The 26,430-nt window shown below is 39.8% G+C and overlaps 1 protein-coding gene across 1 annotated transcript in view; it reads left to right on the top strand.

Annotated features, from left to right (window-relative positions):
• adgrv1 (adhesion G protein-coupled receptor V1) overlaps positions 1 to 26,430 on the top strand; it is a 260,965-nt gene that overhangs the window by 121,560 nt on the left and 112,975 nt on the right. The window contains 6 exon segments of the mRNA XM_042346991.1: positions 1,896 to 2,303; positions 3,249 to 3,433; positions 6,251 to 6,503; positions 7,399 to 7,538; positions 8,608 to 8,768; positions 17,930 to 18,030. Coding sequence (XP_042202925.1) covers positions 1,896 to 2,303; positions 3,249 to 3,433; positions 6,251 to 6,503; positions 7,399 to 7,538; positions 8,608 to 8,768; positions 17,930 to 18,030 — 1,248 coding nt within the window.

Here is a 26,430-nt window from a genome sequence, read left to right as displayed (position 1 = left end):
ACTTCCACAGTAAATGGCACCTATTTTGTTCTTCACAAGTCAATGAGATTAGTTCGGATGAAGAAGGCCCTGCGGCCTATTTGATCTCATCCTTCCAGAATACCTACCTTACCTTCTTCCCATCACAGCATCGAGATTCTTTTCACAAGATTCACCTGGGTGAAGACGGTCCTTTGGCCCATCGGATCTAATCCTTCCAGTACACTCACCCTATTGTCCCCTCATCATTGCATCAAGCTGGTTTTAAATGAATCCCGTGTCCAGACTTACCGCCTTTCCTGGTAACCTGTTTCAGTTATTGATTACCCACTGTATAAAGAAAAACGTCCTGGTATCTGGGCTAAAATTGCCCTTTACAACTCTAAACCTATGTCCTCTTGTTCTACTGTTATGGTGCGTCCTGAAGTATTAATGCGGACAGAAGCTTTTTTTTAAATGAAGTCCAGTGTCTTGGCCTCAACCACTCTTGCGGGCAACCTGTTACAGTTCTTAATTATCTTACAGTGTAGAACTACCAATCTTCATCTCTTAATTAAAACACAAATTATTCAACACTCTTTCAGTACCAGTGATACATAGACAGATGGACAGGGGAAGCTTGGCAATGATTCCTTTCACACTTCACTGAACAGTAGCAATGCCCATATCTATATGAAGGCACTAAATAGTTTAAATTGTCAATTGGATTTGATTTAGTTGACTTATTTTCATCCTATACTAATTTGTATGCAGTTCATATAACATGATTTTGGTAACTTCTGCTGTAAAATAGAAATTAGTCTTGTAATATCATCTGTTTAGCATATAAATGTGTACATTTTATACTTAATTAACCCCCACGTCTTCTCACTATTCCAAAGAATCATAGAATTACGGACAGAGGAGATTGCTTGTCCTTTCAAGGAATGCTGTTCTAGTTCATCCATTGACACTGTGTAAGGCTGGCTCAGTTGATAGCATGCTCACCTCTGAGTCAGAAGATTATGGGTTCAAGCCTCACATCAGGACTTTGGAGTCAAGAACCATTCTGCGTGTCATATTTGGAGTCCACAACAGCCATCTTCCTTGGCTGCACCTTCCTGAATCACTTACTTTTTTTAGGCCCAGCAAAATAAATGCACAAAATACAAACATTAAGTTTTATATTCCATGCATCGTCTCCCCCACAAAATATACAGTCAACTCACTTTACAGTATATTCTGTGAAGTGCTTTGAGACGTCTCAATGATGTGATAATGCGCTATATCAATGCAAAAGGTTCTTATTCTTATTATTTTTCCTACAACTTTGTTATTTTCCTTCATGAACAAGAGAATTTTTTAATTAAGTCACTTCAAAGTTTCATTTTTCCCAATGAGAAGTTCAGCTTCCTTGAACTATCCTCATAAGTTAAATTCATGATACAAGCATAGATATTCATAACTTTTTTTTGTTCTGTTTCTCCTCTAATATAATCCAATATCTAAACTGCCATTTTTTTAAACAGTACTGAGCTTTAACTTTCATAGATTTATACAGTGTGGATCTCTTTCCTGAACTGCATGCTATCTGAATGTTGCTTCCTAGTTTAGTTGCTTAATAACTGGACCTTTTGGCCCATTTATTTATAAAATCCAAACCCTTTTGGATTGACTTCCTTATATTTCCTTATCTCCTCATGTTATCAGCTGCAAAATTGGAGATATTACTGACAAATTCTATAACATATATAGAGCAAGGGTATCCTGCCTTCCTGTAATGTCTTCAAAGCTTGAAAATAATTAACATTTTGCCTACGTGGGAATTGCGATGAGTTCGAAACATTTCAGTGTGATAATAGTATTAATATTCAAGTTATTACATTATTTACCAAGCTCAATAGATAAATGCATTAATGCTCTTTATTATTTTGCAGGAGTTGAGGAAAGCTGAGCTGGTGGGTTCCACTTTAATATCACCAGCTGTGGCTGGGATGGATTTTGTGAAGTCTGAGGGAATTGTAACTTTCCAACCTGGGCAGAGTAGTATTGGATTGGACATTATGCTCACTCCAGAGCTTGCATCTTCCAATCCACTTCCCAAGCGTTTTCAAGTGGTACTGTACAGCTCCACTACAGAAACTCAACTCGATGAGGACTACAGTACAGCAAATATCACCATTGTCTCTGACCCTGAGTCCCAGTTCTTCTGGGGTTTACTCGATCAGTTATACCAGCCCCTTGATGATAACATATTGAAACGGGTTCTTCAGAATCTGCAAAACAAGATTGTTACAGAAACTACAAGAGAACAACTCAGCGGAGTGGTGAAAGTACTAGAAAAGGTGAAAGTTAGGAGCTGATAGTTCATAGAGCATGATTTCTCAAATTACCTTTATTTTTCTAAAGTTTATCACAGTATTATTGGGTTAAAATGTGTTTATGCAATATTCCTGTGTAAATGAAGAAACTGCACTGTATTAGAAAAAGATGTTCTATGAAATCTTTCTATTCACTGTCTAGCAGTGTTAGCTCCCAAGGTTGAGTACCAGACAGCGCTATAAGGCTATGGTTTTTAATCTCCTCGGGTTGATAAATGGGGTCTGCAAAATACCTGGCTCCAAGAAATACACCTATGTTTGCCTACAAAATGCACAGTCACTACATTTTACATTGGATTCTTTTAAACACTTTAAGACCCTCTGATGTGAAAGGTGCTCAATCAAATTAGGGGAATTATTAAAACAGCATGTCTGCAAAAACCTGACAAACCTGCAGTAGCACTAGACCCCTTTGGAGATTCTCAATATTAAGGCTAGTTGAAATGGAGAAATATGTGATCTAAACCATATCAACCTGTGATCTAAACCATTTTCAACCTATAAGCTATAGAAGGAGAGTAATTGGGGAAACTGGAAGGGAATGCAAATACGAACAAAACAGTGTAGATCTTCAGGCCTCAATTTTTATAAACTATCTTGCTAGTGAGATGATTTTAACATTTAAGATTTAAGACCTCACACAATTGTGGAAAATTCTTAAATTAAATCATAATTTGGAAGCTGATTCATTTTAAGAACAGCGTGCAACCAGCTTCCAAATTAAGGCTGAATTAAAGAATTGTCCACTTTTGCATAATCATAAATTTTAGATGAACATAATCTTACGATTTTAAACTAGATAGAATTACGGGCCTTTGAAATGCAATGGAGGCATTTTGTTTGTTCTTTGGGACTCTTTATTTACTCCCATTCTTAAATTAATTGATTGACATGCTTATGATCCAATAGGTGATGAAGGCAGGAGAGAAAAGCCCTTTCAGTGATGCCAACAGGGGACTGGTTTATGATATTCTTTGTGCGCTACTGGATCCTGGACGCAAAGATACTCGAGGAGTCAGTCAATTGGCTGAGGTGACTGAGAAGTTTGCCTTCTCACTCCTTACTGATGTACAATGTGGATCCCCTGGTCAGAAGTAAGATTATTAAGCCATTTACTCACAAATAAATGCCCGGTATAGAGGTCATGTTTAACTCCGAGTACCAAATGTGATTAGTTAAGCTTTAGTAAATACAACATGATATCACAATCGACAAAATGTATTTAGGCAATACTTTCTTTCAATGTGAATTTTCTACTGTTAATTCCACCAAAATAACTGAGAAAAACTGTTTGGAAAAATATTAATAGTAAACTATTCAATTGTCCGAAATAGATTTATTGCTGAATATTAATCTTTCTCCACAAAACTAAATACAGTAATACAAGGGTTGTCCAACCTTTTGGCTGCTGAGAGCCAAGTCGGCATTTGAGAAATGTCTGCAGGCTGCGTAAGCAATATTTGTGTGTTTCCTTTCCAGGAACATAACCCATAAAAATTATATAGAATTCCTATGTTTTAAATTGTGTAAAGATTCATAAAATGTTAAAACAATAATACACTGTTATCAATAAAGTACATAAATGCAAGAATAATCATTAAATTCTTCGGGCACACGTAACACTTCTCCTGTCAGGAATTTCCGACTTATTTCCTCGGGACTATGTTACAAAATGAAGCACCTCAGTGGCTGTTAAAAATGAGCTGGAGGTGGTGGGGGGGGGGAGTAAAACTTAATAGCTAGGGACTTTTAATGTGAAGCTTGAATAGATGCAAATTGTATCCGTTCAAGCTGTACATTAGACCAAGTGACCTTGAATATGCATCTTGAATAGGTGCAATGTTTTCATTCAGATCACAGTTTAACCTTGCCCTGCACATGTGCTCTCATCGCGGTTGAAAAAGCACAAGCACGATCTCTGTTCCCCGTAGCGTAGATTGTGCAGTTTTCCCTGTAGGGACAGGCATAGAAACCCGCAGTCTATAGGGAAATCCTGTAGAGTTGGCAGGTATGCAGAACGTTTGTCAGGCCTGATGAAATCATCCCCCGGGCCGGATGTGGTCCGTGGGCCATCAGTTGGATCATCCTACAAAGTTGGTTAAAGTAAAAAATTGGTTAAAAATACACCACATATCATTTCTGATTCAGTTGTATCTGTCATTATTTAAATTTTGAATCTACTGAAATTATTTTCTGCTTTTTCTCTCTGTTCTAACCCGAATCTTCATATTTCTCCGATCAGTAATACGATTCTAGATCCTAAAAAAAATCGACAGTCTAGACCAGTCAATAATATCAAGCAGAATTATTTAAAAGGGAACCGGATCAACATCTGAGAAGTTAAAAATTTTAAGGAATTTGTAGAAAAAGATAGAAAGTGAGTTATTATTTTAAAAAACAGACAACAATGGCAGACAAGATGACTGAGTGGCATCCAATACTGGAAATTTCTGTTTCTTTTGAATTCCCAAGATCTTAATTAGTACCTCTTTGAAACATTGATTATTTCATGATGTGCACTTGAGAGATTTTTTTTGTATCACAAGTGCTCCAATGTTGCTGAATTTTATTTGATTCTCTTTGGTGTAAAACAACAGCAACAACAAAATTACATTTGTATAGCGTCTTTCACATCGGGAGGACGTCCCAAGGCACTGGACAATTAGCATTTCGGACTTTTAAGCAACTGCAACTTTTAAGCAACTGTAAATATTACAAATTATTACAGTAACAAAATGGGAGAGTAACAACTTTTTTTTCCTATATATTGTGAGAGTAAAACTGACAAGGAAATAATTCAGTATTTGAATTGACCCAATGACCAATGTTACCTGACACAGCTGTGAAACAAGCTGCTTTTTATTTTGGATGTTTCAAGATTCACAGAAAAATAATATTAATACTTGCATGTGATGCATCATGCATCGTCATGCTAAAATGAACATTCACGGTGTCTTCATCAACATATTTGTACAAATCCTGTTTTTTCCTCTGAAAAAACAGGCTTAATAATTAAACAGCTCATGAACACGAACAATGCAAAAACAGCAGTGTGCGTGCTGGAAATAAAGACCTCTGGGTTTTACAACAAGATTCTTCTTTGTTGATGTTCTTTCATTCTGATGACCTACTTTAGTCTAGCATGAGATATTGCTTTGCTAGTGAGAGTGCAGTATTTTTTCCAATTTAATTTTCTCAACTGCATGGGGGTTTGTATACATTCAGTGCTTGGATGAGCATTGTGTACAACATCCAGCCCTTCTGGAAAGGGCCTTATTAATTTATATCTCCAGCTGGTCTTTTCTGCAACTATCATTTCTTACTGATGCAATCTCCAAGCTTGTGGGTAGATGTCAGCAGATTATTTTTTCTCATCTGCATGATATGGAGGATGGATGCGTGGAACTTTCAGACTGGTTTGAATGCTCTTAAGCAAGGTTTCATCATGTGTCAGAGACCAGGCTGACTAAAAAATGATCAATTTATTTAGTAGTTGAAGTTTTTGGCTGCATTATCTGCTCCATGGACAAATAATGCAACCGAAAACATGAGGAAAGATTGGGGTCATTAAAAAAGGGCCATTAAATACTCTTTGTTGTGCTCCATCTGGTGGCCCTATCAGGAATTGACAAATCTAGACCAATATGTTTCAATTTTAACGGGTATTTGATCTTCCCTCTAGGATTGGTAATACAGCATTGTTATCCATTCTGTCAATACAACTGTAACTTCTGGCCATAAAAATACAGTCTTGTTTTGATTGAACTAAATTTCAAGTTTGGTCCAAATTGAATCAACCTTTGTCCTCCAGGATAAAATTAACCAAAATGATTTAGCTCAGATTTTTATCCTGAATTTAGAATCATCCCTGGTAAACATAACAATTTTTATTTTATTTTCTGATGACACAGGGATACAACAGTTCTTGACACCTGCCAGTACCTCACCATCGAAGCATATCACTGGTATCCACAGCAGATTAATGGGCACATGTTTGATGGCAAAAATGGTGATTCTCTACGACTTCCTGAACGACTGTTGGAAATTTCTGCTTCTTCCTTGGAAACCATGAGCAATGGCAGCTGTCAGCGTTTGCAGTTCACAGAGTACAGCAGCCAACAGTGGTTTCAGACCAGCATAAAAGGAATGGCACTCAACGACAAAGTAGGATCAATGAGTTTGAAAAAAGTCTATTTCAGAATAGTTGTACAAGACCTTAGCGACCATATACAGATAGAATAACACACTGTGAGAGCCAACAACTTTAATTACTATTTAAAGAATATAACTCCAACAGAGTCCACCCTATCAAAATGCTATCATTAGGAAGAGGTGATAAGGCGCTATATCAAATGCAAGGATTATTGTTCTTATTACTTTAATATATTTTTCAGATAGATTCATAGAATTTTTAAAATCTTATTTTGCTTAATCTGATTATTTTGTGCATTTAATCCAATGTCCTGCTAGCCGGCAATCCAATGCTTAGAACAGTGAACAAGAAGTCAAAACGTGGGTGGAATCTTGGACATAACTACTGAAAATTGTGGTGGAGGGTGGGATCTGGGTTCCACCTCCAGCAGACCCAAGGACTCGTTTATGTGATAATAAAAATAATCTTTTAATAGTTCTTGCATTTGATACAGTGCCTTATCATGTAAGGTGCTTCAGAGTTTTTCTCTAATGTAAAGTGACTGTAATTGTGTAGGCAAGTTCCATGGTCATTAAATTGACTTCTAGTGTTATAGAGCACATATGATTAAATTACTTCATCAAACATTGCAGGATGTACTCCCTAGATTCTGCAACCTACTACTCTGTTCTAAATAGTCCTTTAAGAGGACAGACCCATATTTTAGTTTGCAAATGTGTTACGATGTTAAGGTGGTATTAACAAAGCAAAAGTGTGTTGATTCCAAGAGGAATATCAGAAATGGATGTTTTGAAGACAATAAAGGGCTTTTTTAATAAAATAAAAGTGTTTATTTTTATATGTAAAAAAAAGTTTGCCCTTTTTAGTACTGCATACACAAAAATAATTTTGTCTATTGCATCCTAGATATTTTCAGTGGGCCTGAAGGATCGAAATTCAAGACCTCTTGCAGACAACAATGAGATAACCTATCAGATTCACACTCTGGAGAATCGAATTATTCCACACAAATCTTCATGTCTTTTGTGGAATCAGGCAGCGAATAGGTAATATTGGGAAAAAAGTTGATTCTTTGTTTCTTTCACATTGCTTTAATCCCAATCATGTAGAACATTAGATATTTTATTTTCGCTGGCAGGATGTGCACATTCAAAAAAAACACATTGGACGTATGGTTAAGAGAGAATAAAGCTGAAAAATATGGGGGAAAGAAGGGATTTGCGTCTAAGGGTGGAGTATTAAAAAACAGTCAGACTGGATGGGCCGAATGGCCAGGTTTGAGCTGTATCTTCTTTGATTCTACAGGGTGACCCAAAGTTGTGATATCTACCCTATTATCTAAAAAAATACACATCATAATTTCTTTAAGATTTGTTAGACATTGTAATGGTATCATGGATCAATAGAGGATCAATAGAGCAAAACTAATATTTGAAAAGCAGCAAATAATTTTCTAAAACCATTCCAGTCAGTTGGAATATTTGTAAGCTGCAGATAATGACATATTGTCAAAAGAGCCCAGTTTCTTTATCTGTTTAAGCATATCCCCTCCAATGCCAGCCATTCAAAGTAGAAATAAATTAGTGTGATTTGTGGAGGATAATGCTGTAATAATAATAACCCTTGCCTTTGATATAGCACCTTATCACGTCTTCGAGACATGTAAAAACACTTCACAGAATATACTGTAAAATGAGTTGACTGTATATTTTGTGGGCGAAACATGGCAGCCAACTGCACACTGCACAGCAGCAGTATCCCACAATAAGTTGTGGATTGAGTGACCAAATTTTTTTTATGTAAACAGTACACAGTATTTATTAATGTGTTTCTCCATCCTGTGGCAAATTGGGCTGTTTTCCACACCTACCATATCCCCAACACTCCTTTAAGTCTTTCTCACTCCGCCTTTAGGTTTCATTATTTCATTTCAACATCGTAATTAAAATAATTTGGAGAAAATACATGTGTTTATAAATTTCCAGAGATTTCAATATCATATTTTAGACCACACTGTCTAAATATATATATTTTTCTGGGTGGGAAGGGGAGGGGACAATCACAAATTGCGGATCCTTCTTTAAGTCCTTTATTGACCTCAGTTTTTTTTAATAGTTGGTTATCAGACGGTCAGTTCTGTCGAGTGGTTGAAGATACCACTAACTATGTGGAGTGTGCCTGCTCACACATGTCCATCTACAGCGCATCTGCCCAGACAGACAACCTTTCTTCTTATAATGAAGCTTTCTACTCAGCTGGATTCATTTGCATTTCAGGTATGTGGCAGTTGCAACAGAATTTTGTTTTGGAGAAATATGTGATAATGTTACACAAGATTGCCATTGACTAGCTAGTGGAGAAACGGTGGAGTTGATGCAAGACACATTTCCTGAAAATAAATGGTGAAAAACTCCAGTCTTTTAAAACTGATATATCCATGTCACTTAGTCTGCTTTAGATCTTCTGTTTGAAACACTAATTGTAAAACTTCAATTTGATGTAACAGGACATGTCACTTGACAATCAGCTATACAGAGGAACATCACCATAACAAGCTTGTCCATTATAAACAGTTTTCTTGATTTTGATTGAACTTTTCTGTCATTACTTTTCTTTCAATTTCCCCCCTCCCCTCCTTATCCTCTGTTTATAGATTTGACTCCTTTCCTTTTACCAGGATATATTTTTAAAGGTGCTTGGCACTCTCCAGTACCTGACAGTGAGTAAAAGCAGATGTTACACCTATTTTTTTTTAAAAAAGGTAGCAAAAGTGACCCAGGAAACTGCAGACCAATGAGTTTGACAAAGGAGCTTCACAAGCATAAGGCAGTGGATGTTGTGCATATGGATTTATTTGTAAGGCCTTTGATACAGTTCCTCTCGAAAGGCTAGTAGTGAAAATAAAGAAAGCGGGAAGCCAGAGGAAATATCTTGCAATAGGCTGAGCGATAGAACCCAGAGGGTTATGGTACAGGGAATGTCATCAGGCTCGGAGAATGTTACCAGTGGAGTTCCACAGGAATCTGTTTTGGGACCTCTTTTATTTAACATCTTCATAAATGATATGGAGCTAGGAGTCACAATACACTAGCTAAATTTACAGATGACCCAAAACCAATGAAGGTGGTCGACTGCAAAGATGATCAGGATAGGTTACAGAAGGACTTGAACATACTTGGGAATTGAGCAGATCGATGGCAGATGAAATTCAATGTAGAGAAAGGCAAAGTGTTTCACATGGAGACATAAAAACAGGAAGGGACTATTATTTCTATGGAAAAAAAATTATCTGTATGGAAAATGAAAAGGACCTGGGGATCCTGATTGACAATAAATTGAAGCTATCACAACAGTGCTCAGTAACAGTGAGTAAGGAAACCAGATGCTGGGTTGTAGTAAAAGGGCAATATTGAGCTGAAATAGTGGGGTAATCCTGCCAGTTTATAAATCATTAGTGTGACCCCATTGGGAATATTGTGTGCAGTTCCAGTCACCATAAAATAAAAAGGATATTGCAGCGATTGAGAAGATACAGAGGAGGGCAACCAAAATGATTGAGGGGATGGAGGGACTGGACTATGAGGAGCGATTAGGTAAACTGGGCATGTTCACACTGGAGAAGAGAAGGTTGAGGGGCGATATGATTACGGTTTTTAAGATTCTAAAGGGACTAGATAATGTAGACCATGAAACGCTGTTTTATGTTGTAAGGAACGAGAGAACCAGAGGACACAACCTGCGATTGAAGGGGGGGCTAAATTCAGAACAAATCTGCGGAAACCCTACATTAATTTATGAGTAGTAAATGTATGGAAGAGGCTACCTAGGGACACTGTGGAAGCAGAAAATGTTGATTCATTCAAGAACAAATGAGATAGATTTCTGTTAGGAAATAATATCTTGGGATACAATATACAATCTGGGACACATCATGTCATGAGACTGCCAAGAAGGTGGAAGGCGAACTGGATTGACCTTGGTCTTCTTTTGCCTAGCAAATTCTTATGTTGTTATTGGCGGGCACATGACTGCTGAGCACAATCGTGCCCTCACCATGGACATATACTTTCATGTTCCAGTAGGCTTCAAGGGCTATTGATCAACAACATCTTGCAGCCAGGGATCATTGGCACAAACACGTTGAGCCGAATGGCCTCCTTCTGTACTGTATAATTCAATGATTCTATGATCAGGCACAGGATCTCTGGCTGATTTTTGTCTCCTATCTGAAGGACAATTGTATTGCCTCAAATTCTGCCCAACCAACTCGTAGAACAAGATTTGAAATTGGAACCTTCTGTCTGGTCTAACTGATCAGTAGACCATTGGGGATCACTAGCTAATTTTCTGAAATAGATACAAAAGGATCGCAAATCTCAGGAATGTGAGCTATGAATGTATTCCATGAATTTGCAGTAGGAGGTTTCACATACCTTTTACTAGCAGAGATGATGTAAGAGAGCCAGATTGGGCAATTTATCTTAAGATGAGCATGTCAACGTAATATCAATGAAGCTTGGTAGCTTTAACAATGCAGTACTAGATACTCTCCTGGTTTTAATTCTAGCCTTGAGTGACATTCAAATGCTTCAGTTGACAATGGTTCTGATTCTTAGCCAAGCTGCTACATGGTATACATCAATTTGTTTTGGTCAGCCGGATGTCTTGACATATGCAGAAACCCACAACCATGCTTAAGAGTATCCAAACTAAACTGAGAATTCCATGAATCCTGCCTAAACTTGGAAATTCCTGCACTCTCTCCCTAGAGTGTGGCATCCTGCTTACCTAATTCTGGAGAATATTAAGTGCAGTTTGACAACAATCAAGGTTTGGGGACCCCAAAATGTACATTGGGGTACTGCTGGAGTCTATCCAACTGAAACCGCATAGCTTGACATTGAAAGTACTGGCTGGCAAGCTTTCCCACTGCGTATCTAGATAGGACCATCCTACACGTTAGGGCTTTGACTTGCAGGGTTAAAGGTTAGCGGAAAGAATCCCTACCAAGATGTCCACAGAGTGTTGGCTTACTTCTGACATTCAGTTGCCAAACATGTGACCTTGGAGCCAGTTCAGTTGTGGTAATTATTCATGTGTAAGGTTTGACAGTGAGTATTGGCAGGCACGTCACTGTTGAGCATGGTCCTGCCCTTACCATTGACATACGGTTTCACATTCCAGCAGGCTTCACTGGCTATTCTTCAGGTGCCAATGAATCCGGCTGAAATGTGAAAGAACATTTCCGCTTACCTCCCCCAAGGAAGATAGTCACTAATTGGAGAATTTACATCTACAAGCGCAGATTTGAGCCCTCACTAGGTGGATGATAGGTAACAGAAACTCCTTGTGAACTTCATTTTGTGGAGTCCCATAGAGTATCGTTTAGAGCACTTGCCTCACAAGCTAGAGGACCTGGGTTCAATTCCTAGCCAGGCTGAAGCATTGGCAAGCTTCCTTACTCAACATGCCTCTGTTTATCTGGTAGTAAGTAGAAACCCAGTTGTTAGTCGATTGGCAGATCACTTTCAGGGGGTAATAATCCCTTCAAAAAAATTAATAATAAAAATTTGGTCACTCAATCCACGAGTCTCTGCAACACTGCTGTGCACAATTGACTACCATTTGTCACCCACAAAATGTAGTCAGTTCACTTTACCGTATATTCTGTGAAGCACTTTGAGATGTCTCAAAGACGTGATAAGGCTCGATATCAACAGTAAGGATTATTATTATTGGTGGGCAACACAGCTCAGCATAAAATGCGTGATAGCATTGCCACCATCTTCCTGCCCAGATCTCAGACATACATCCCTTCCCATTGAGTTATTGTTCCACCAGTTGGCAATGCAGAGAATAAGCAGCAACTCCTTTCCAATCAAGGTGGATTCAAAGAGCTGGAGTATGAGCATGTGTTCATGAAATCAGAGTCCAGGTAATGCCTTCCAGCACCTATCGCCTCAGGCCTCAGAGTTTCCTCATCAGCTATCTGATGGATATCTGTCTTCAACATAATGGGAGGACCTTTAACAGGACAACTTCTGATAAGCTAGCCACTTGATGTTCTCGCAGTCCAAGCCCAATATCAGGCCTACTCAGCACCAGCTGTTTAATTCAGCTCCTCAAGTGAGGGTCTTTGACAAGCAAAGGACTGTGAAGCAAACTTTGCCCTCAGGGTGTTCAGTGACAGGTCACTATAGGCTGGAGAGCCATCCCTGGCTTCCTGTGTTCGGCACAAATCTACCTCACTGCTTGATCCTGGACTTCGCAAATGGGCCGGAAGAAGTCTTGCCACTGCACCTGCAAGAGCTCAGAACTAAAAAGAGAACATTTTGCACACAAGTCTTATACGCCATAAGCTTGACCTGTATTGGGACCTTGCTAACCTTGAAGGGAGATGGTGCACATCTTAAAAGCACAGAAGGGAGGGATTCCCTTACTAAGACACATCACATCCAAGCTAGCGACTAATATTGCACAGTGATGACAGAAATTGAAACATCTGCAATCCAGTTTGTGTCACCCTGACTGAGAACAATGTAGTGACGGAAAGCAGAAGCAGGGATCTTAAGGGGGAGCTGTGAAATAATAGGCAGTCATTAACATTTAAACTTGTGAAACTCTGTTTGAAGTACTTTCCAGGGGCAAAAAGATGCCTTTTAAAATGAATACATTGTATGCATTTATTTTCACATTGTTGGCCACTGATGGCATTCCATTACATCCCTTGCAGTATTGATGATTGACAGACGATGAAAATAAGAAGTGAAAAAGAAGCTGTCTTTTTTGATAAGGCTATTCTTATTTTCAATGAGTATTTTTATTTAAAGAAGGAAACATTATTTTCGTCAAGGTTTACAAAATCTTTTTTTCAGAAAAAGTTAATTTTAATTTTTTCTTTTGACATATTATAGCTGTGCATTTAGTCACAAGGTTCAATGTTTTAAAATGTTGGCCATCTTTCCTTTTATACCAGTTTCCTACTTCTGTTATCAATATTTTTTTTCTTTTTTTAGTTTCAACTTGCTGTACATGTTTCTACAGCTGAAAGACATTCTGTTCCCAGCACTGCCAACGCTGTGCTTATTACAGATGCAAAGAAATACAGAAGGACTGGGAAGATTTTCTCTCCCTCCCTATGAGAGACCATCTGCTCTTCATTTTGTACCTCTACTGATAGTTTAGGAGCGATTGAAAAATCACAGCACAGAATCATAGAATGTTACAGCATATAAACGTGCCATTCTGCCCCTTAAGTCTATACTGAAGATTTTCTTCACCTCACCTATGTAATCTAATCCTATTCTCCTTACTATCCAGTTTAGCTCAGTTAGCTGTCTCCCACACATTTTTCCTTTGCTTTAATCTCATTTTTGTTCCCACTTCTGGTCTCCTGACTTCATTTATCAATTATTTTTTGCTGTTTCTCCTTAGTTTTTATTCTCTTACGTTTCCTTCATCTCTTTTTTTTCTTGGCCCTGTTGTTTTTGGCTTTATAAGCCCTAAGCTCTGCTTTTTTCACCTTGTGAGTCCATCTGTCTTATCTTCGGCATACCTTTTCCACCTCTGTCTGTATCTCTGTGTTGCCCATATTGGCCTTTCCCTGTGGTCTTCTACTACCTTTCTCCCACAAAATATACAGTCGATTCACTTTACAGTATATTCTGTGAAGCGCTTTGAGACTTTTCAAAGACGTGATGAGACGCCAAATCAAATGCAAAGACTTATCTTCAATTATCTGGCTCTGTCCCCACAATCTTTTATTCTTTGTTCATTTTCCCAGTAGAAATGTGTTAACAGTGTGTCACTCCATCTGCCGGGGTCGAGTATTGCATTATTATCTTTCCTAATGCTATCTGTATACCCAGACTAAGAAAATTAATGTAGGCAGGAATAAGTACAAAAGTCTGTGGTAGGACTACTAATACTAATGTCTGTTCAACTAATACTTTCTTTCACGTGTGACAGTTGTCACGAGTCCCTTCAAGTTTGATTATCCAAATCTATTCTTATTTACTTCATTGCTGTTTGTGGACATTACTGTGTGCAAAGTGGCTGCCGCTTTTTCCTCCACTACATCTGCAGTAAATCCTGTGAAACGGTTTACGATGTTTCAACAATGTGGTAAGACGCTATATCAACTGCAAGGATTAACATTATTGATAATAGATGCTCAACTATCACAAGTATGCGACTGATACACAAATTTACTCCTCTTCCTCCTCCAGGTCTGCCAATGTTCTGTTGGTTTGTCTGGCAGACATTGGGGTCCTGATGAGTGCAAAATTCTTGCAACTAACTGTCGACATGACGGAAGCCATACTCCTACCTTCAGCTCTGCCACATCGCTCGTCTCCAACCATACCTTACCCCAAACTCAGCCGAAACACATGTCCATGCATTCATCACCTCCCGCCTCGACTATTCAAATGCCCTTCTCACTGGTCTTCCCAGCTCCACATCCACAAAATCCAGCTGATCCAAAACTCCACCACCCGTACTAAACTCGGTACCTCCATCACACCAGTTCTAGCCAGGTTCCAATGGTTCCCTATCTCTGAACGGATTGATTTCAAGATCCTCAAACTTGTTTTCAAATCCCTTCATGCTCTGGTACCTCTGTTCCGACATCATAAGACGCCAAATCAAATGCAAGGATTTATCTTCAATTATCTGGTTCTGTCCCCACAATCTTTTATTCTTTGTTCATTTTCCCAGTAGAAACGTGTTAACGGTGTGTCACTACATCTGTCGGGGTCGAGTATTGCATTATTATCTTTCCTAATGCTATCTGTATACCCAACCTGCTTACTCCCCAACCTACTACCCACTGCCTCCGTTCAACCTGCATCGCCTTCTGCATGTCCCTCGAGCCCTTCTTTCCACGATCGGTGGCTGCGCTTTCAGCCATTACGACCCAAAACTCTGAAACACTCTTCCTCTAGCTTTCCGCCTTGCCCTTTCCTTCTCCATGTTCAGATTGCGCCTGAAAACCTTCCTCTTCGAACTTGTCTACTGTCACCTCCCCACGGCTCAGCATTGTACTCCACCACTGTCATGCACTTTACACTGTGTGAAAGGCGCTATCTAAATGTGAATTGTTATTGTTGTTGTTAATGTTATAGAGATGAGGAAAATCACCCATTACTCTTAAGGAAGAGCTCACATACTGTGTTTCCTTCCACCCCTCCCCCAATGTGTTTTTTTTAAAAAAGGGAGCTCATGTTCATAGTATCATACAGCACAGAAGGAGGCCATTCAGCCCATTGTGTCTGTGCTGGCTCTTTGAAAAGAGCTATCAAAATCAATCCCAATTCCCCACGCTTTCCCCATAGCCCTGCAAACTTGTCCTCCCCAAATAATTATCTATTTCTCTCTTAAAAGTTGTTATCGAATCGGCTTCCACCACCCTTTCAGGCAATGCATTCCAGATCCGAACAACTCGCTCTGTGAAAAAATTTCTCTTCACCTCCCCTCTGTTTCTTTTAACAACTATTTTAAATTGGTGCCATCGGGCTACCGACCCACCCGCCAAATAATTTCTTCTTGTTCACGCTATCGAATCTCCTCATAAATTTGAAAACTTCTATTAAGTCACCTCTTAAACTTCTCTGCTCCGAGGAGAATAATGCTAGCTTCTCCGGATAACTGAAGTCCCTCATTCCTGGTACCATCCTGGTATATCTTCTTTGCACCCTCTCCAATGCCTTGACATCCTTCCTAAAGTGTAGTGCCCAGAACTGAACACAGTACTCTCGCTGAGGCCTAACCAGTGTTTTATAAAAGTTCATCATAACTTCCTGACTTTTGTATTCTGTATTTTAAACAGCACTACCTACCTGTCCTGCCACCTTCAAAATATTTACTTATATGAACCTGCAGGTTGTTCCTTCATCCCCTTTAAGATTGTATCATCTTCCTCCCAAAATGTATCACTTTGCATTTCTCCACATTAAACTTCATCTGCTACGTGTCTGCCCATTTTACCAGTCTGTCTATGCCCATTTGCAGTTTGCTACTATCCTCCTCACTGTTTACTACTTTTCCTAGCTTAGTATCATCTGCAAACTTGGAAATTACACTCTCTATTCCCAAGTCCAGGTCATTTACATTGATCAAAAACAGCAGTGGTCCCAATACACACTGCACACTTCCCTCCAGTCAGAAAACCAACTGTTCACCACAACTCTCTGCTTTCTGTCTCCCAGCCAGTTCTGTATCCATGCTGCCACTGTCCCTTTAATACCGTGGGCTTCTATTTTGCTTACAAGTCTCTTATGTGGCACTTTATCAAATGCCTTTTGAAAATCGATATAAACTACGTCAACTGCGCTACAACAACTGTCCCTAAAATCACACCTTGTCTTAGTCTGTAAGAATTATTTTGTCTCAAAATGTAATAAGATTGCACTTGAACAATCTTACGTTTTAAGACAAATGTTTTTTTTACAGATTAAGCCTCTATGGGATTTAAGCACTTTCAACTGGCCAGTTTATAAAGTTATTAAATAAAGTCACAAGATAATCTTTTTATTAATTAACAGCACACAATTTTACATTTCTGCACAGAGTAGTGTCAGGAGTGAAAATGGTAAGTTTGTTTCAATTAATGAACTAAGTTTTAAATTGGACAGATATTTAATATTATTCATCTGTCACAGATCTTTCTACCTATACCTGTCTGCACTCTGTTGTCAGTTTGTTTGTATGTATCAGAATGTATACACAGTATTGCGGAAGTTAAATTACTGTGTTAGGAGTGGAAATATATCTACTCTGTTTTTATAGTAGTGACTAAAGCTAATATGTCTGCATAAAAGAGATGGAAAATAAATGTGTGATATGTGAAAGGTAGAGAACACATGTACGTGAATGTGGAATACGTAAAGAGCAAGTGTGTGATCGTGAATTATTGTGTGATTTGTATGGGTGAGATTGAGAATGATTGTGGGAGTATGTGAGGGAGAAAATTAATGTGTTTGTGTGTGAGGTAGATGATGTATGTGTGTGAGGTAGAGATTGAGTGTAGAGAACAAATTATTGGGAACATTTTTCTGAGAGGGATTTATGAAGTAGAAACTTGCATTCCACTGGCATGGCTCCCTGTAAACTGTGCTCTGTATTTATTGGTGCAAAATACAACCTTTGCTGAAATGTTGAGCACCACCAAGACTGAAGTTAGCATTTAAGCAAATATTTTACTTGAAATACACAGTGGAATGAAAATTGTAACATTTTAATTATCAACAACAAATTGCATTTAACAACTTGCATTTATGTAGCACCCTTCACGGACAGTGTTTCGGAGTGCTTCGTCTGAGATTATCACCTAATTTGTTGAAAATAGTGCTGATAATAGTACAGCAGCAACTTTCCAATGAACCATTTTAAGCCTGACTGAATGTGCATTAATATTATTTCCATTGTTTACCCACAGGTTTTGCTTTGGCTGTTTTGTCATATTTGTTTTGCTCAAGATTCTCCATGTTTGCAGCCAAACTTCTCATGCACATGATGGTCGCCTGCCTCGGAACACAGGTAATTTTTATCAATGCTGCTCTGCACTGCAAGATTGAACAAAATTTAAAATTTATAATACAATATTCTGCTTTCTGCGTTCTGCTTCTGGCAGTTAAGACGTTGCCGTATAATAATGTGAGCTTCCAAATCTTATCATAAATTTCTGAATTATGTCTACACTGATATCTATTAGGCTGCAAGTTATACAAATATTTGTTGGTTACCAGTCACAGTAGGCTGCTTAAAATCCCAATTGTCTTACAAAACATGACTTTCCTTCCAGGAATGCAGTATTATGTCAGACTGTAGAAGGATGCAGTTCATTAGTGAAGTCTATGCTGGTGACAGCTCTTCCACTGGGTCCTCCTTACGTATGTTTCAATTCTCTGTTCCTTCCTGGTTCTCAGTTAGATAGATCCTCTTCAAATATTTATTTTGTATCAATTTGTAACAAAGCATTTCACAATTGAATACTTCTCTCTGTGTAAGAACATTTATTCCAACCACCAACCTTAATTTTCCAGTGATATTCCAGCCGGGGAATGTGGAACAGGAAGCCAGATTTATATATAAACAAAATGCAAAATACTGCAGATGCTGGAAATCCGAAACAAAAACAGAAGTCGCTGGGAACACTCAACAGGTCAGGCAGCATCTATGGAGAAAGGAAAGTGAGTCAACGTTTTGGGTCCATGACCCTTCGTCAGAACAACAATTCCAAAATGTTGACTCACTTTCCTTTCTCCATAGATGCTGCCTGACCTGCTGAGTGTTCCCAGCGACTTCTGTTTTTGTTTTTGAGCCTGATTTATATGCTTCATTCCACATGGCATTGCATTAATCAGGGATTGTTAAATCTAACTCCCAAATTTGGCCCAAATCCAAAATCAGGTGTTAGTTTTTAATGCTATGGGACCGCCCAGAAGTGACTATCATTCAAATTTGGCACCTGCAAAGTTATTATGCTTTTCAGTGGATCGCTAAATAAGTTGTGGAGTACCTGCGGTATATGTATTGTAGCTCTTTGATTGAACTGTATCTAAAGTTCATCTCAGTTGTGGGATTCAGAATGATTGACACTGGCTCAGCCTTGACTTATTTGCACATTTTGCCATGAAAATAATTGCAATTCACTGTGAAATGTGCAATATGACTGGGGCATTAACTTCTCACTTTGAGTACCATGATCATTATTTTCGGTGGATGCGAGCAACAATATTTTGTGACTTCAAGTAGAAAACCTGCTTGGAGGGAAGGGAACTTCAGAGAACTTTGTTATAATTCAAGACTGAGATTGATAGATTTCTAATGGATAGAGGGATTAATGGATATGGAGATAAGCTATGATCTTATTAAATGGCGGGGCAGGCTCGAGAGGATAAATGGCCTACTCCTGCTCCTAATTCCTATGTTGCTTTAATGCTCTTCAATATAGCAATGCCTTGTGTATAAGGCCTGTAGGTAACAGATCACAACATTTTGTGACATCATTGCATCCAAATCCTTTTATCACAAGAATAATGCAAGAGCATCATAAACTGTTCTCCTAGGGAGAGGAGGGAGCTAAGTGAGGTTTCCTTGGGGCTTTGCTGGTCCAAGATGATGCGCATAGCAATGGAGGGTCAGAATCAAGTTAACCCTTTGTGGCGGTCTCAATTGTCCAGTTCCTAAGCTAGGGATGTCTAGTATACAAACCACCCAGCCTTACACATCAGTAGAACTTGGACAAGGAGACCAGTCATCGGGAACAGGGATTACTCCCCCTCAAGAGAAATCGCTAACAGATAGGGTGGTTCTAGCTGGACAAGCAGCAGAAGCTTGCCAAGCTAGTGCTCACAATGGCAAGCTTTGCAGTTTTAATTGGTTAAACTCCAGCACCCAACTCACAGTCCTTAAGTCTTGTCTCTTGCCAACCTCCACAGAGAACTTCTGATAATAAGACCTTGAGTCCAGCTTTCAGCAACATCATCACGTGGATTATATCATGCTGTCAATAACCCAGCCACTTCCCATGCAAAATGTGAATAAGGACCACTCCCCCCCCCCCCCCCCCCCCCCCGCCCTTATCTCCTCACTCTATTATAATACATTAGCTGTAAACCCTAGTGGCCCTGGAGGACTCATGCCTACAGAATCACCATGGATAATAGACACTAAGCTCTTTTCCCTTGGAGTGACAATATATCAGGAGCTTATCGTACTTTTCAAAATTAGGTAGCAAAGTGAGACCCTCTGGGGAGAGATTGCACATTCTATTCCAGACAGATTTCACAGGGAAACTCTTATCTGGTGTGGATCCTCTTAAGCAATAGATGATAGGTTTCTGCAGGTACCAGAAACCTGGCTGACCAAAAGAACATTGTGCATCACAAAAGTAAGACATACTCAAAAGGGTTAATTGGCAGCAGCTATTTAGCACTATATTTTATAAATCCAGGTTGAAATTTTATGGATCCTTACAGCTTTGTTACAGTAAAGTTTTACTGTACAGTATTGTTTGAAATTTGTAATTGTGCTTTTCTACATCCATAGTAATCTTAAACATTTGGTTTCTCTAATGTCATATTTTTCTCTTGATGGTTATTTTCCCTTATGGATAGTAGGTTTTACTTTTACTTCTTTCCAACTGACCCCGTAATCCTCTGTGTCTCCTCGCATCTGATTTTACAATCCTCACAGGGGGTTTGATTGCCATCAATCTGAACGTATTAAAAGAGACTGATGGAGCAGGGATACAATATCTGAAACTGAATTCACTGAGATATGATGAGCATAACCAGATTTGCCAGGAGCTGAGGGAAATCAGATGATGCTAGGATTAGCTACTTTTTCACTTGAAATTGGGTCATGTAGGTCCACATAAAGGATCTTGCCCCAATTTTATTGAGTGTTGGCACTAGTATTGTCAAGTACTTTTATCTGACTTATGCTTTAGGTCATGAATCATGAGTAATAATCCCTCCAAAAAACCAAAACAATAATAAATTGGTCATTTTCAATCTACGACTGTTTGTGAGACATTGCTGTGCGTAATTGGCTGCCGCGTTCGCCCACAAATATACAGTCAATTCACTTTACAGTGTGTTCTGTGAAGCGCTTTGGGACGTCCTCCCGACGTGAAAAGCGCTATATCAAATGCAAGGATTATTATTATTATATTATTATAATTGTGAAGCTTTGTCTTATTGCTTAATCAGCTTTCGACACAACAACAACAACAAGATTCCATTTATAAAGCGCCTTTCACGTCAGGAGGACGTCCCAAGGCGCTGCACAGTTGGGTCATGACCCGAGCAGGGGGAAATGGTCAGGGTGAGGGGAGGGAAGGGAGGGAGAGAGGAGGGGGAAATGGTCAGGGTGAGGGGAGGGAAGGGAGGGAGCGAGGAGGGGGAAGAGAGTCGAGAGGGGAGCTGAAGGCACGGTCAAAGAGAAAGGTTTTGAGACCGGCCTTGAAGGAGGAAAGGGAGGAGGCGGCGAAGGCACTGGGGGATGGAGTTCCAGAGCCTGGGGGCTGAGAGGCTGAAGGCCCGACCACCGATGGTAGGGCGGTTGGGGCGGGGACGTGGAGCAGACCGGAGCCAGAGGAACGGAGGGTACGGGCAGGTAGGTAGGGGGATAGTAGGTTGGAGAGGTAGGAGGGAGCAAGGCCGTGAATGGCCTTGTAGGTGAGGATGAGGATCTTGAAATCAATCCTCTGGGGATGGGGAGCCAGTGGAGGCGAGCGAGGGTGGGAGTGATGTGGTCCCGAAGCCTGGTGCGGGACAGTACACGAGCTGCAGAGTTCTGAATGACCTGCAGCTTGTGGAGGGAGGTGCCGGGAAGGCCGGCGAGGAGAGAGTTCCCATAGTCCAGCCTTGAGGTGACAAAGGCGTGAACCAGGGTTTCAGCAGCGTGAGGGGTGAGGTAGTGCCGTAGTCTGGCGATGTTCCGGAGGTGATGGAAGGCGGTGCCAGTTGTGGTGCGGATGTGAGGGAGAAAGGACAGCTCAGGGTCGAACAAAACGCCGAGGTTCCTGACTGGCTTTGAGAGGTGGAGAGTGCAGCCTTGGATGCTGATGGTGTCAGCGCCTGAGGTGCGGAGGCGCTGACGTGAGCCTATCAGGAGGGCCTTCAGCCTCTCAGCCCCTAGGCTCTGGAACTCTATCCCCCAGTGCCTTCGCCGCCTCCTCCCTTTCCTCCTTCAAGGCCGGTCTCAAGACCTTTCTCTTTGACCGTGCCTTCAGCTCCCCTCTCGACTCTCTACCCCCTCCTCGCTCCCTCCCTTCCCTCCCCTCACCCTGACCATTTCCCCCAAACGGAGGCGGTTGGTTAAGTAGGACTCAAACCATCCAAGTGTGGCCCCTCTAAAGTAGATGAGGAAACGTTCAGGAGCACTTTACAGAGACTGTGCCAGAAACCAAGCAGGGAGGGTGGGAGAGGAGGAAAGTGCCCAAAGGCACAGTCAAAAAGCTAGGTGGGGTTTGAAGACATAAAGAGATGGGATGAGATGGAGTCCGCTTATGGAGCAATTTCTAGAGGGTCAGGTTATAGTGGCTGTATGAACTCATTTACAATTTCTGTATATATGCTTTTTTCCTGCTCGGGTCCTGACCCAACTGTCCAGGGCCTTGGGACGTCCTCCCGACGTGAAAGGCGCTCAATAAATGGAATCTTGTTGTTGTTGTTGTTGCCCGTATTGTTCCCCTTATTGCTAATATCAGCTAACAGACTGGAATTTGAACTTGTGAGCTTCTGGTTCTGTATCGTCTGAGCTCACTGGGCAGTGGCCTTTATCTGCTAAACTGAAGAGGGAGCTAATCGACCACAGTTTTAAAATTTCAGTGTAAGAGTGAGTGACAAGGAGAGCTGTGGAATATGCAAATGTTCACATTAATGAGAAGGATTAGAGGAGATCTTGCTTAAGTATTAAGCATCCTGAAGGGTATAGATAAAGGGCACTCAAATACTATATTTAGCAAAGACAGAATCTAAAACAAAGGGACACAGTCCTAAAAAGGGGGAAGGGAAAAAATCATGATTAACAACTATAGCTCAACTTAGTGGTTAGAGCATTCGCCTTGCAAGCAAGAGACCTGGGTTTGATTCCCAGCAGGCCAAAATGTTGGGCAAGTTTCCTTACTCCACATGTAAGTAGGAACCCAGTTATTAGGCGATTGGCAGATCGCTTTTCCGGGGTAATAATTCCTTCAAAAATTTTTTTATAATAAATTGGCCACTTCAATCCATGAGTGTCTATCGGACACTGCTGTGCCCAATTGGCTGCTGCGTTTCGCCCACAAAATATACTGTCAATTCACTTTACAGTATATTCTGTGAAGCGCTTTGAGACTTCTCGAAGACATGATAAGACATATATCAAATGCAAGGATTATTATTATGTTACGAAAGTGGTGAAAATGTGGAATCAGCTACTCAGGGAAGCACTGAAGGCAGATTATATCAGCAAATTTGAAAAGGAATTGGATAGCAATTTAATGAAGAAATTCATTTTTTAAAATAAAAACAGTTGCCTCAGGATAAGCAACAGTAATGCATTTTTAAAAATAAAAATACAGTTGCCTCAGGACAAGCTACAGTACATACAAATTATGCTTCAAAAGTCTAAATAATTAATACAATACCATTTAATATAGTCCCACCATGAAGTGCTTCACTACAGCACAAATTTGCTTCTAATGTAGTTGAAAGATGGACACTATTCACTAGGCATTCTTCCAGCAGGCTCATTTTTTCCAATAGCATTAGTTAGCTTTTCACATTAAAATGGTTGAATTCTGATGCAGAACTCACGATCTTCTGACTCACCATCAACATGACTTCCTGCTTTGCCATACAAGGCATACCAAGCCCTCTGGGATGCATTCCCCCATGAAAGGCACCAAATAAATCCAAGTTGTTGTCATCAAATCACCTCAACAGAAGGGCAGCTGCCTAGGCCCTGTAGGCAACACATAGAAGAGCAACAAGGATGATCCCCACTGTTAGAGGAATGAGCTAGGAGCAACAATTGGACAATCTAGGGCTTTTCAGTCTTGAGAGAAGATGATTCAGAAGGGTACTTATAGAGGTGTATAACATATTGAATGGGATTGAAAAAGTAAACCCAGAACAATAATTCTTCATCCAAACCAATCTTGTGAGATGCAAAATGCGATTTTGGTCAGGGACCGAATGTAAAGGAAGAAATAGAATTGAGGACAGAACTAAATGCCAAAGTTAAATACTGATTCAGTGAGTTGGAGAGAGGGCATGTTTGAGGAAGTTGGAGCCAGAAGCAAGTAGGTCTTCAGTGTTAAATTTTACATCTCATTCAGATGGACCATATGATGGCTAGTATGGACAATGTCATTGTCATGCAGTAGAGGTTGAGCACATTGTTAGGCAGAGGAGATGGAGATTTACTCAGCTTCCTGCTGACATTGTATACCCAAGATATCAAAGTATTGATAACAGTAGATAATGCTTAAAGTAAAGTTTGATCTTAATTAGAAAACATCTTAAATTAATAATGGGTCCAACTTACAGGATTTGCAAATGGTTTTGTGAAATAGCAGATGCTGGGTGCACTAATTTGAGCATTTCTCAGGCATTCTTCGAAGTATAATTGGGGTCTGTAATTCTCAAAGCAGCCAAATTCTAAAACTGTAAAAGTGAGATTGACATCCGAGCAGTCTGTCTGAGTCCATCCAGTTACCTGCAGAATTAGTTATTTACAGAAGTTACCCTCTGTACAAAGTGTACTCCAGCTGTAATTTTATTAATTAATTAGAGCTTCCCTTTTCAATAATTGTCAGAAATGAATTTTTAAAACTGTTTTTGAAATCCGTATTGAAAATTGATTTGGGATATTTCGGAAAATTCATTCCTGTAACTTAACACGGGTGGTCCAACCATTCGGCTGCTGAGAGCCGGATGCCCTATTTGAGAAACGTCCGTGGCCCGCATAAGCAATATTTTTTGTGTTTCCCATCTAAAAACATAATGTAACATTTACGGTTTATGGAGGTAGCAGGTGGGCCAGATGAAATGGAGGAGGTGGGGAGTGGGGGCGCGGATGAAATCGGCTTGTGGGCCGCATCCAGTTGGACCACCCTGTCTTAACTCACTGCAATGTGTATCAGAACTTGACTTACTTCAATATCTGGGAATTCGAATGTTCGAACTCATATTATTCAGATGAGATGCTAAACTGTCGTTCAGGTGGATATTAAATATCCTATGTCACTATTCAAAATAAGGGAGTTTCACCCAATGTCCTGGCCAGTCAAAATGTGCTCTTTGTAAAAAAAAATGTGATTATGTTCTTCAGGTCTGTTAATGGGAAATTACTGTGTGAAAGTTGGCTACAATATTCAGCTACAAATAATAGTCATTACATTTAACAAAAAAAGCTTAAAGTTCTGTCTGACATTCCCGATATAATAGGCGCTAAATCAAATATTATTATTAATGCAATTATCTGGGTGGCCTGCAGGTGGCAGCACTCAAAATAATAATCAAATATTATTAACATTGATTTTCCAGCACTATTGATAATACTGAGAATCTGAAGCTTTAGGAATAAATAGAAAATTACATTTGTATAGCGCCTTTCACGTCAGGAGGACTTCCAAGTCGCTGGACAGTCAGGAATTTGGATAAACAGTAAGATGCTAGTTTACTGAATGCTAACTGTAGTCTATGAAAATCTTGCCAACATGTTTCAATTGGAGGCTTGTGAAATTGAATCTAGTCTGGCATATTCATAACTTGAATCCATGATCCATGATATATTGATCTCTGCTTGTTATCACTGTTTGTTTTCATAGACTACAGTTAGCATTCTGTAAACTAGCATCTTACTGTTTATCCAAATTCCTGACTGTCCAACAACTTGGGACGTCCTCCCAACATGAAAGGCGCTATACAAATGCAATTTTCTATTTTATTGTTATATCTTAGCTGGAATGCAAAGCTTACATGGAGTTCCTGGTACTTGCTCTTCACCAAATGAGGACTCAAATGTGTGCTTGTAAAATGTCAAATGCCCAACTAGTGACTACCGTGGGGGTGGGGTTGGTAATTGGTGTCTTCCTGGAACTGAGCTTGTTCTAAGGTGAAATGCTTGGAAAAGTGATGTCAGAATTGATTCAAATCTCTGTGGTGGTCTCAGTAGTCCAGTTCCTGAATCAGGCAGTGCCTGTACTCCAAGGCACTGCTGATGACAGACCAGTCATGTTGGCTCATTTGAGTGTTTATTATTGACTGGTTTGAAGGTTGATTCTATAAATGCTGTGTAGCTGATGAACTAAAAGTAAGACTTATGTTCAGTCTATAATTTAACCCAATAGACTACAACAACAAATTAACTCAAAAACAGCAACTGCTGAAAAAGTACTTTCAAGGTTGTTCCAAAGTGTTAACCGTCTGAAAAGTAGCT

The sequence above is a fragment of the Callorhinchus milii genome, unplaced genomic scaffold, assembly GCF_018977255.1.
Source record: "Callorhinchus milii isolate IMCB2004 unplaced genomic scaffold, IMCB_Cmil_1.0 Scaffold1, whole genome shotgun sequence".
Taxonomy (NCBI): Eukaryota; Metazoa; Chordata; class Chondrichthyes; order Chimaeriformes; family Callorhinchidae; genus Callorhinchus; species Callorhinchus milii.
Note: the sequence above shows the minus strand (reverse complement) of the source record. Positions and strands in the feature narration are given on the sequence as shown.